This window comes from Acyrthosiphon pisum, unplaced genomic scaffold (assembly GCF_005508785.2).
Source record: "Acyrthosiphon pisum isolate AL4f unplaced genomic scaffold, pea_aphid_22Mar2018_4r6ur Scaffold_21898;HRSCAF=25236, whole genome shotgun sequence".
NCBI lineage: Eukaryota > Metazoa > Arthropoda > Insecta > Hemiptera > Aphididae > Acyrthosiphon > Acyrthosiphon pisum.
Genome location: NW_021771412.1, coordinates 36,708 through 48,682, shown reverse-complemented (window position 1 = coordinate 48,682; position 11,975 = coordinate 36,708). Strand labels below are relative to the sequence as shown.

The window sequence follows — 11,975 nt, the reverse complement described above, 5'->3', positions numbered from 1 at the left end:
CACAAGTTATACAGCAATAAATATAGTCGTATCATTTATATTTAAAATATATTAAAGAAATTAGTAAGTCACTATGTTATTTATTTATTGTAAATTGTTTTCATGATTATTTGTATGTTATGCTGATGAAAATATTTCAATTTTCGTGATTTTTTTTTTTTTACTTTCTGATTAAAATATTTGAAAAAATAAAATATTTGGAATCTAATCTATATGAAATAAATTTTAGTAAATTTAGTTTTCTATCATTGTATCTTAACAGATTTTTTATAACATTTTTATTTCTAAAGTTATGTTTAAGAATATCAAAAAAAATTTAAAATATTAAAAATGTTCTATTTTTGTAACTTTGGAGCTTTTGCGGCACGTGTTAAAATTAAAGAATTTGCATGAAACTTTTTTTGTATGATTTTTTTAGGTAGTTGAACCTTTTTAGGGGGGGTAATCTCAAAAAAATGAAAAATGAAAAATAAGGACCACCCTAATGTACCATACACGAAAAATTAGAATGTGTAAACATTTGAATTTCCAATTTTTTTTTTTTCTTATACACACCTTGATTGGTTGATTCTTTTTTTTGGTCAACTACCATGGACGACTTCATAAAACGTTTATATTTTGGCTGTTGACGATGCGACCAATGGTTGTTGTCAGCCATGTAACAACAGTGCAATATTCCGGGATCTATAGGATGAGCCTCTAAATAGATCATAAAAAATATTTGTAAATAAAAATTATAGGGACAAAAATTAATAGTCCTATATTCCTCCCACAAGAGAAGTAGACTGGGTGGCGTCTTTTCTACTTCTCTACTTTTCTACTTGTCTTTTCCCGTGCATTACCACAGACGACGACTGTCATTAAGTGAGGGAAACAGTGCCACAGAAAGACCACTCATCAGTCTACATGCCGGAAACGGTCTACTTCTCTCGTGGAACAGAGTATAGTAATAAGTCGCAAGTAAAACTTTATCAATCAATAAAAAATTTTTTTATTCATATTGTAATATACAACCAGGGATGGGTAAATTATTCCATTAGTTGTAACTAATTACAAGTTACAGATATAGAAGAAGTCAGTAACTTAGTAATTATTTAAATTTATAAGTTTTTTAAATTATTTTTATTTATTTTTTTAAGAATCTAATCATATACTAAATATTTTTTTTTCGAATGCAGGCTTAAAGAGAATAATGTAATATGTAAGTTACACTTAAAACTAAAATCTAAAAGCATTAACATTTAAATAAATTGAAACATTGGTATGGATGGATAATAATAATATACGTAATGGTGAAAAAATTCAAATTTAGACAATTATTCCATACTGAATCACAAAAAAAATTTATCTTGTCTAAAATTGGTGTTCAATATATACTTCCATTTTCCCTCGTTATTTTATTAGTTAATCGCAATTATTAAAAAAAAATAGTCGTAATTTCATACTTTTGATCCCTTAAAGTAGAATCTATAATCTAGATAAAATTTGTTGCAAAAACCATTTGCAATGTCTAAGATTAGAGAAAATATTATTTTATTGTTATATGAAATTATTATTGTGTAACTAACAGAAATCTTACAGGTTATTGTCATTCCGCTCAGAATCTAAAACATAAGTTGGGCAATGTTACAGCATTTAGGAATAAAGGCTTTTTACCTGTGTTAAAAACGTATCCACCTGCGTCGACTATGCATTCACGACCCCTGGCTGTTTTCCAAACTTTACCATGACTTCCATCATTATGTATAAAGTTATCGGGGTCGAAAAGTAAATAAAGGTACTTGGTTGTTTCAGCAAGGAAAAATGACTCCATCCTATTTTGAAGAGAATGTTTTTTGCAACTTTTAATCTAAAAATAAACAATTTTAAATTAATAAGTTAATAATATTAACTTATTAATTAAAGAGTGGAATGAACTTAACTTTACATCTAAAAAAACACGTGCTCGAAAAAGCATAGAAACTAATAACATAGTTCTAAAATCAGCTTACACTAAAATGATGACCCTCTCGGAAAATAAACTACGCAATTTAAATAGTTTAATTCAAACCAACATAATTCCACAATATTATAAAACTTTTTATGAAACTCTTGAAAACAAATAATTAGTTATTGATTTGTTATTTTTGTACTTAAGTTTGCTCAACAATGTTATTGTTTTTTATTATTATTTTTTTTTTTTTTTTAATCTTAAATTTATTACAAGCATCAATCAAGTTCCTTATTTTTTGTTAAGGAGACAGAAATTTGATTTTTATTATTTTGTTATGTTTATATACTAAAAGTTTGCTCAATAAAGTTATTGTTTTTTTTTTATTATTATTATTTTTTTTTTAATCTTAAGATTATTACAAGCATCAATCAAGTTCCTTATTTTTTGTTAAGGAGACAGAAATTTGATTTTTATTATTGTTTTTTTTTAAATCTTAAAATTATTAAAAGCATCAATTAAGTTTCTTATTTTTTGTTAAGGAGACTGAAATTTGATTTTTATTATTTTGTTATGTTTATACTTAGTTTGCTCAACAATGTTATTGTGTTTTTTTATTTTGAACTATTAGTAAGTCTTAAAATATGTATTACAAGCATCAGTCATTAAAATTTTAAAATAATATTTTTTTTTATAAAGTTGTTCAAAAAAGTTTATTTTTCCCTAATTTATTGTCCAAAATAATCATACTTATTTGCTACTTAGGTGGTGAAATTCTGGGTAAGGGGTGAATTTTTTCAACAGCAAAAAGTACACCTATTAGTGGACTGGTATTGTAACAATTTCCAAAGCCCCAATTCCATAATCAATTGTACACTCATAAATAATTAACATTTTAGTGAAAATAATTTAGTTTTTTGGGTTTCCTGTAAAATTGCAATTATTGCAGTTGCGTCATTGTTCTACTGGGACGGCGATATAAGGTTTTACAAATTATCATTTTTGCTTTGAATTCATTACCTAACACTTTTTAGGTACCTAGGTAAAATAGTACTTAAGTATTCCAGAAGTATAAGTAACTTATGAGCATTTGTGGAATTTATGGAATTATTTGTGATGGAAAAATGAAAAGATTAAATCCTAGTATGGCAATAATACTTGTTTTTTTAAATAAAAATATGAAACAATATGATGAATAATTAAAAGTAATAGTATTATATTATATTAAAAATAAATACCTAATAAGTATATTTGAATTAAACATGTTTTTATTTTAGTTAAATTTATTATTACTTACTATCATATTAATATTTGTATTTTATATTAAGATTAAGTTTCAATTTAATAAATATCAAAAAAAAAATCTCTATAAAACACCTAATATGTTTATATGTATTATAACTGTACAACTCATGAGTATATTAAAAATGTTTATTAATAAATATATTACCGTGGCATATCCACATCGCGTGCGGCTACTGTGTTGAATGGAACGTAGAATGTCGCTACCTATATCTAGTAAATAAGGATCTCCGTTAGTTGCCTTGTACAGATACATGGCAGACTCGACTAATTCCGGTCGTAATGGGAATGAATCTCTAGCAGCCTCCTGATTGACAACGTTGTAAACTTCAGGAGTAAAACCGTATAATTTAAGTACATCATGATAATTTGACATCGATTTCATGGCAATATCTATATCACCTAAAATAATAGCATATATTTAAAATATCATAAAAGTTAACCATATGATAATTAAAATAATAAAATCAAAGCAAATCTTTAGGGATAATATTATAATGACAATATACTATTAAATATCCGAATTATTAAGTATATTAAGGTATAATTACCTATTAGACTTAAAAGCCCTGGCCAATATGATTCTAATGACTGATATATGGGCATTGTTACTTGGCCTTTTTGCATGTTCACCCAAAAATACCACCCTGTGGAAGTTGCTGAGTATTTATCAATAGGCTTTCTTAACTCATCGAACATGCTTCTTAAATGAGGCAGGTTAAATAGCAAAGAGCCTTTAACTAAGTACTCAAAATATGAATCAATCCCACCACCAATGCCTGAATCATGTGCAATCCATAATCCAGAGGCCACGTCCAAATGATTACCCATTAATCCCATTTTAGATCTATGGTTGAACAATGAATGAAGAGCTTTTAAAGCTACCTAACAAATAATAAAATATCACTTACAGTTATGTTTAAAATAATCAAAAGAAAAATATTTGTAGACATTTTAGACCACTATTTTAACCTGGAATGTTAGACAAGTGTGTTTTAATAATTAATATATGAAAACATTTATAATTATGGGTTTAAAATAATAATACTTTTACTCAATTAAAAATGTATTCATTATTAAAATATTAGTACAATAATAACACAAATAAATATTTATATATTTTCCATTCATATATAAATAAAATTGTTATGTATTATTTACTTTGTAGGTTTTGAATTATCTGTAGCCGTGGATTATGACTTATATTTATTATTATTTATATATAAATTATGTGAAAGATTTTGATTAATTTAATATGATTTGGTAAAGGATTATTTAAGAATTTATTAATAATATTTCAAATATTATAAGTTAATAAAAATTATTCAACCAATAAAACCATTGACATATTATATTATTATAGTTTTATGTCATAATGCTGGACACTAACTAGTTAGAAACTTAGAAGTTACTTTGTTTAGTAGCACAATTGATAACTTAACTAGTTATTTTTTAAAAAATTATAAAGTTATTCAAAAGGTTTTTTATCAAGCCATTCTTAAATAATGTAAACAATTTCAAATCCTGAAAATTCAAAATTTCAAACAAACACTTTTTAAAATGTAATCAATATTTTATGCAAATTAATCTAATATCATACAAATTTAAAATATTTTATCATTAAGTCATATTTATTATAATTTGATGATTCTGGTATTATATATATATTATGTTTTTTGTAGTAAGTATATAACTTTTTTCTAATTTTTTGGTAACTTAGTTGGTTTTTTAATCGACAAACTTATAATCTAAGTTATTATATTTTTAAAGTAACTTAAATATATAAATCAATAGTTGGTTTTTTTTTTTTAAATATTCTGACTATTTAGAAATTATCACTAACTACATGACAAGGCTGCAATATTGTCACACTTTAATAACATTTCTAGTTTTAAACCATTTTAAATGGGTGAATTTTTATTAATTTTTTTATCATTAGATTGTTTTAATTTGTGTAAAATAAGTCTGAAATAAACCTCTTAAATTTAATTATCCAGTTTCCAATATTGTCATACCTGTACAAATCTAGGTTGAAATGGTTTGATAATAATTATAAAACGTTACTAATCTACTATTGCCGAGTTGCATGAAACTGTTCATTAAATTTATTTAATAAATAGTTTTATTGAATCATAAAATGTAATATTATAATATAGTAAATTATAAAAGAGTTTCATAAATAAATACTCTGTTTATGTCCATAACTATGAATATACCTTCTTGCATTATATGTAACTTAATTTTTATTTGAACTATAATGAGCTTTATCTATTATACATATGATTGATTAGGCTATTACTTATTTTAGAAAATGATTTATTACGTAGAAGTAGGATTATATAGCGGTGTTATTTATTAAAATAGGTATACAAAACCAGAATGGGAAGTTATATCAAACCATTAATTCTTAATTAAGATAAATAATCTAAATGTAAATAATAATAATTTTTAAATTTAGCCATTGAAACAAATATTGATAAAAATGTAATATCTTAAAATTATGTGGCAAAATCAAACCTTGGATTTTACAACAATATTTAAATGTTTAATATGTTCGAATAAATGATTCACAAGAACCTCAGTTGAAGTTTTTAAAAAAGGAAATATATTTTTTTTTTTTACAAAAATAAATTTTAAATTAATTAATTTAATGTTCATTTAAGCCAGGGCTATACACGTCGTATTTCTTTGAATTAAAAGTGCATGGGTTTAATATTGGAGTAACTATACTTGGCGGACGTAGTACGCTGTCGCTCCGATGAATGTATTGATTTCACAATGATGTGTTTTTTTTTTATGTCATCACTGTTTGGGGCAGTAACACTGCTTTGATTTTTTCAACAGTATTTTGTTTGATGAGAAAGTGAATCTAGTTGGTGTATTGAGGAGTTCAAAATTTAGTTTATGTTGTTTTCAAAAGCGCCAAGAATAACAAATAAAAAGTTAAGGATTTTTATGCAAAATCGGTTTTCGACAAAATCCATATTGGTTTTTAGTGTAACTCTAATATAAATAACCATAGATACATGAAATTTTCACGGAATGTTTATATTAGCATTTTTTTTTAAACCACAAAATTATCAAAAAATGTTGACTGTTTTGAGTGGTCCACGGACATTTTCAGTTTAAATTTTTTCTACAAATACCAAAACAATTTTATTCGTTAGGTCAAAAAGCTTGAAAATTGAATACAATGCTCCTAATATACTGTTGTAGTTGAAATTGAAAAATATTAAAATACAGTCCCATTTTTTTTTTTTATAAGCATTTTCAGTTCAAATTGTGACAAATACGTAAAAATCACAAAAATGTGCAAATTATTTTGAGTAAGAAATTCATATGTTTGTATACCTTTATAAAAAAATAAATGTCTACGTGAAATTAAAATTAAATTTTTATGAACGTTTGAAATTCAAATTTTTCCAAAATTGAATATTCACTCGATTTATTATGTAGTGATTTTCTTATTTTGCTATAATTCAAAAGTGAATAACTGTAAATACTTGAAATTTACATAGTATATTTATTTTATCTAAATATTTTGACTCATTTTAAAATGTTTACGGACATTTTCTATTTTCAATTTTTTTAGTTTTTTTCTATAAATGTCAATAAATTTTTATTTGTTGGGTTAAAAAGCATGACAATTTAATACAAGGCTCCTAATATATTGTTACAATAGCAGATTAAAAACATTAAAAATAAAGGCACAAACTTTTTAATAGGAATTTAAAGTTCAAATTTTTACATTTATCAAATTTAAAATTAAAAAATGATTTTGTAGTTAAAAATATTGTATAAAATGTTTAACTTTTATAGCTAAGGATTGAAAATGTAAAACAGGTTCCAGGTAAATAGGTTAATAAATTAATTTATTCACAATAATATCATCAAATATATAATATAATATATCATAGGCTGACTAACAGTCTTCGCTCAGAATCGTTTTTCGTATACAATGATATTATATCATTGAATTCAAATTTAATACTATCCATTATACAGTGACCTAATTGTAACCTACTGTACAGCAGAGCAACGGTTACTTGCTCACTTTTTTTAATACTGTTGTTATTTTATTAGTTTAGGTACTGAAAACAGGGCTTTGCACCCGAACGTAACCCGAAACCCAAAACCTGAATTAACCCAAATAAATAGCATATCCCAAAACCCGTATAGAGAAAACCGATTGAAAAAATAAACACCGGTAAAACACCCGAAATAACCCAAAACCCTTATGAAATATTTGGGTTAACCCAAAACCCGAATTATTAAACATTAAGTGGCATATCAATTTGTATGTATTTTTTGCAACTAATGCAACTAAGACGATAAAGAGATAGTAACTAGAATGAAACAATCACTAATGAACCAATCAGTGACGACAACGACAAGTTATTATATCGATAAAACAATAATAGGTTTTATCGATAGTGACCAAACTGTATATTTAGCTAAACGATATTTACTATTTAGCGCCCGCATTTAATATTTATCATTATTCATTGTTAATTGTTCAAAAACCAAACATGTATACAGATTACTGAAAATAAAATATTAAATAATATAATACAAAATTGAAAATTATTAGTCTTATTTAGACTTCACCAGTTTACTTACCATAAACGCATTAAGTAAGTATATTTTATTTTTCTTATGTTGTGCCTTTCATCAATGTATCATAGGTACCTAATAATCATTATACTTTATACTTTATAGATAGAAATGGGCAGAAAAAGAACTTCTCCTGTTCATAAATATTTTAAGTTTAATATTTCGACAGGAAAATCAGAATGCCTAATAGAGTCTTGTGGACAAGAACTTGTAGGCGAGCATGCTAAAAATTTAGAGCGGCATATCGAAAGTTTACTTTATGACATTTTTGCAAAATATTTGTCTGTTGAATCGAGAGAAATAGAAAAAAAGATGAAATATTATGAACAGACAACTATTAAGGTTCGTGTAATAAAAATATAGGACAAAATTATACAAATTTATCCAATCGCATTTTATTTTTAACTTTTAACTATAATAGCCAATAGGTATACTCAAAAATTATCAATTATAATTTTGAAATTTTTAATCATTTTATAATTTTTAAGTTATAACACTAAAATAACACAATAAATGAATAAAATGAATATGTTCACCTACCTGAGTACATTTTTTATTTTTCAACATTACCAATTTGATATATAATAAATATTAAAGTTTATAAATACCTATAGAAATTAGAAGTTAATATTTATCAAATTTTTACTATAGCAAAAGCCAATGACACAATCAAAACTACAGTTTGAAAATAAGAAATCAAAGTATATTTCTATTGAGCTTACAGCACAAGCATGAATGCTTGTACAGAATTGGTAACGGTTAATGGACGACCGTTTGAACTTTTAGAAGATAGTGGATTTCGTAAAATTTTAAATCCTTTATTAAAAGGTTAGGCCGGTTTAGATAATGGCTGTAATGTAATTAATAAACGTAATGTAAGGTTAAACGTTATTAATAAATCAAATGAAGTTGTCGCAAATATTAAAGACTTGGTTAAAAATAAATTATTATGCCTTAAAATGGATTGTGCGTCAAGAAAGGATAAGTCCATTTTAGGAATTAATGTTCAATATGCAGCTGCCGATACAACAGTGACTACTTTACACACACTAGCTATGATAGACTTAACCCAAAAACACACTGCTGTGTATTTAAAAGAAAAGGTCAGTAAATTACTAAATAGTACTAAATACTAAATCAATAAATACTAAATTGTTTATAATTAATCTTTATAATAAACAGAAGAACATTGATTAGATATAAAAATACTATAATAAACAATTAACAAATTTATTTCAGGTCAATGAAGTTCTTACAGTTTTTGAAATTAAAAAACAACAAATTCTTACAATCACGACTGACAATGCGAGAAATTTTGTCAAGATGGTAGATCTAATGCAAAAAGAAACTGATGGTATTGAAAAAAACTATATTTTTATTTTAGCTTTACAATGTTAAGACTTTTAAGTTTTAGACTTAACTTACTAGTTTCTAGTATTTACTTATAAATTATAATAATTTATGGTAAATAATTTTGTTAATTATTCAATAAATAAGTAAGAGCTAAGAGGTATTATAATTTATAATATAAGCTTAATGATTATAGTAATGATATTAGTGTGCAAATATACAAATTGCAAAGTAGTACAAGTAGGTACCTATGATTAAGTATTAAATTCATTAGGTAACTACTAACTAGTTATTTACCAGGCAATCATTGTTGAACTAAGTAAAATTTACATTTTTTAAAAATTTGAAACATATTTTTCAAGATGAAAAATTGTTAGAAGATAATACAAATAATAACCCAATGAGTGAAGATTTGGAATTGGATCCTCTAGATGGCTTAGAAGATGATTTAGTGACTGTGATGTCAAACCAAAACAATGATTTTGAAGAACAAGCCTTAAAGCCTCTAAATGTGTTAATTCGTTGCTCTGTGCATACTTTACAACTTTGTGTAGAAGATGCACTTAAATCATCATCGGATCGAAAATGTATTTCTAAAATGAAAGAGGTAGTATATAAAAATTGTTTAAATATTTGAAATATCTGTAGTGTAGTATAATGATTTTATGGTTAGATAAAAATTCAATGCCAATTTCAAATTATGAAATTATTGTATCTGCAACTCATTGTGAAGTTGACAATCATAATTTGTTAAATTTTGAAGTTGATGATTTGGAAGATTTTATTCAAACTAAAACATGTATTTCTATACAAGAACAAAATGAAAGTGTTGAAGGAATACCAATTCATTTGTTGTTACAAAGCTATGATAATGTTCAACGTTTACATCATTCCACGAGTATTAGACAGTATTGGTAGGATTTGAGATTGATTAAACCAGAGCTATTTAGATTAGCACAAGTAATCCTAAGTGTTCCTGTCACTCAAGTAAGTACTGAACATTTTTAGATTATTAATAATTTTAGTCTTAACTTCTATTATTAATGTTATTCAATTTTAATTTATTTATATTAAATATTAATTATAATTTAGAATTTAGAACAATAATATAAGTTATAAATTATAATTGTATCTACATATTAAATTACTATTGAATTATATTATATATTGGAGAAATAATTATAGTTTATTTAGGAAATTCAAATAATTTTTACCTTTTAGTTTTTAGTGTTTTTTTTAAAAAAAACCCAATAGGTAAATAAATATTTATTTGTCAATATTATTTGATTTCAATTTAAAAATGTAAAAATGTAAAATAATTAATAATTATGTATCTATGTAGTTTGTATGCCTAGAACTATAGAAGAAACATATATTATATAATGATTTTTATTTTTATTGTATGTAATTTTTAATTTTGTACCTACTGGTTGACAATTCATAATATCTAAGAAATATATTTTAATATATTGATAATACATGAGGTGGACATAAAAGTAACAAATTTTTGTTTTTACATTTGCATTTGTTTCTATTCACCCCATTCTATGATACATAATTATTATTTATTAATTATTAGAAAATACTAAAATAGAAATAACTATATACTATATAGGTGTCCGTTGAACGTTGTTTCTCGGGGTTAAAGTTTGTTTCATCGGATCTGCGCATGTCACTTACAAGTGACATGCTAGAAAAAATTATGATTATTTGATGCAATAAGATATTTGATACAATTAAATAATAATCATTTAGTTTTTAATATTTTGCTGTTTTAAATTTTAATAATTAAATTTATTATTATTTGTATTTTGTTATTTTTTATTGTAAAAACTTCAAACTTAAAAGTGCTAAGTATTCATTAATGTATATATGTACCTATTCTATTGTTAAAAGTTTAAAACTTAAGAATTAAAAATGTTAATTGTTAAGAAATTATTAACTTACCAATGTATTCTTAAAATTTAAAACTTAAAAGTGTTAAGTATTTATTAAATAGATAAATAAAAATTTAAAAATACCTGGATGCTAGATCATTGTTTTATTTTATTTTACAGTATTCAATAATAGTCAAGATTATTAATACTAAATTGTGTTGTCTAACCTTTTTAACCAAAAATAAATATGTTAAATATGTTTAGTCAAAATATTTAATAAACGAGAACTTTCTTCTGTAGAAAAAGGACTGAGTAAGTAGGTACTAAGTAATAAGTATTAATTTAATATGATTTTTTAAATTTTTCTTCATTATGTTTACTTTAAAAATAAAATCCAATTACAATATCAAATTTGTATTGAAAATCTCATGTTAATTGATATACAACATGGTTTTATTTTTTTGAACACCGGAATTCACCCTAATTAACCCGAATAAATTTACATTTAACCGTAACCAGAAAAGTGTATTAACCCGTAACACCCGAATTCAATAACCCGAGTTTTCTTTCAACACCCGAAACCCGAAACCCGAAAAAATGATTCCGGTGCAAAGCCCTGGTGGCTGGTTGTAGCTCAATATAGACACACAAACTATTATTGTAATAACTAATAAGTTATGATAAAAAAGCATGTATACACAAGTATCTGTCATAAAGCACGTAAGTCAAACAAAGATGGCCAATAACTGAGAGCAGTGTCGGACTGGCTCGAAAAGGCCCAGTCCGCGATTTGGAAAAAAGGGCCCCCAACAGGCAAATGGAAAATGTTTTGAGTAGCCCAGAACAAAAAGGTCACTTAGTTTGCTAGACGCAATCCAATTTATATGTACATTGATTATTTT

The 11,975-nt window shown here is 24.8% G+C and overlaps 2 protein-coding genes across 2 annotated transcripts; one reads left to right on the top strand and one right to left on the bottom strand.

Moving 5' to 3' along the window:
- Positions 1–555: 555 nt before the first annotated feature.
- Positions 556–4,161, bottom strand: LOC100572274 (ER degradation-enhancing alpha-mannosidase-like protein 2; the record flags this gene model as incomplete). The annotated part of the gene is given in 4 exon segments (XM_008183755.3): positions 556–699; positions 1,657–1,849; positions 3,381–3,634; positions 3,784–4,161. Coding segments are annotated over 4 exon segments (880 nt in total), but the record flags the coding sequence as incomplete, so codon positions are not given.
- A 4,349-nt stretch (positions 4,162–8,510) lies between these two features.
- Positions 8,511–10,246, top strand: LOC107883473. The gene is made up of 2 exons (XM_016803565.2): positions 8,511–8,949; positions 9,086–10,246. Exons 1-2 carry the CDS (start codon positions 8,806–8,808, stop codon positions 9,242–9,244), a joined length of 303 nt encoding a protein of 100 aa, XP_016659054.1. The 5' UTR covers positions 8,511–8,805; the 3' UTR covers positions 9,245–10,246.
- Positions 10,247–11,975: the final 1,729 nt, after the last annotated feature.

Bases quoted from the DNA above. Each gene is read 5' to 3' on its own strand.
- LOC107883473 (XM_016803565.2), top strand. From the start codon at position 8,806: ATGGATTGTGCGTCAAGAAAGGATAAGTCCATTTTAGGAATTAATGTT. The intron at 8,950-9,085 runs GTCAGTAAATTA...AATTTATTTCAG, and splicing joins CTGTGTATTTAAAAGAAAAG to GTCAATGAAGTTCTTACAGT.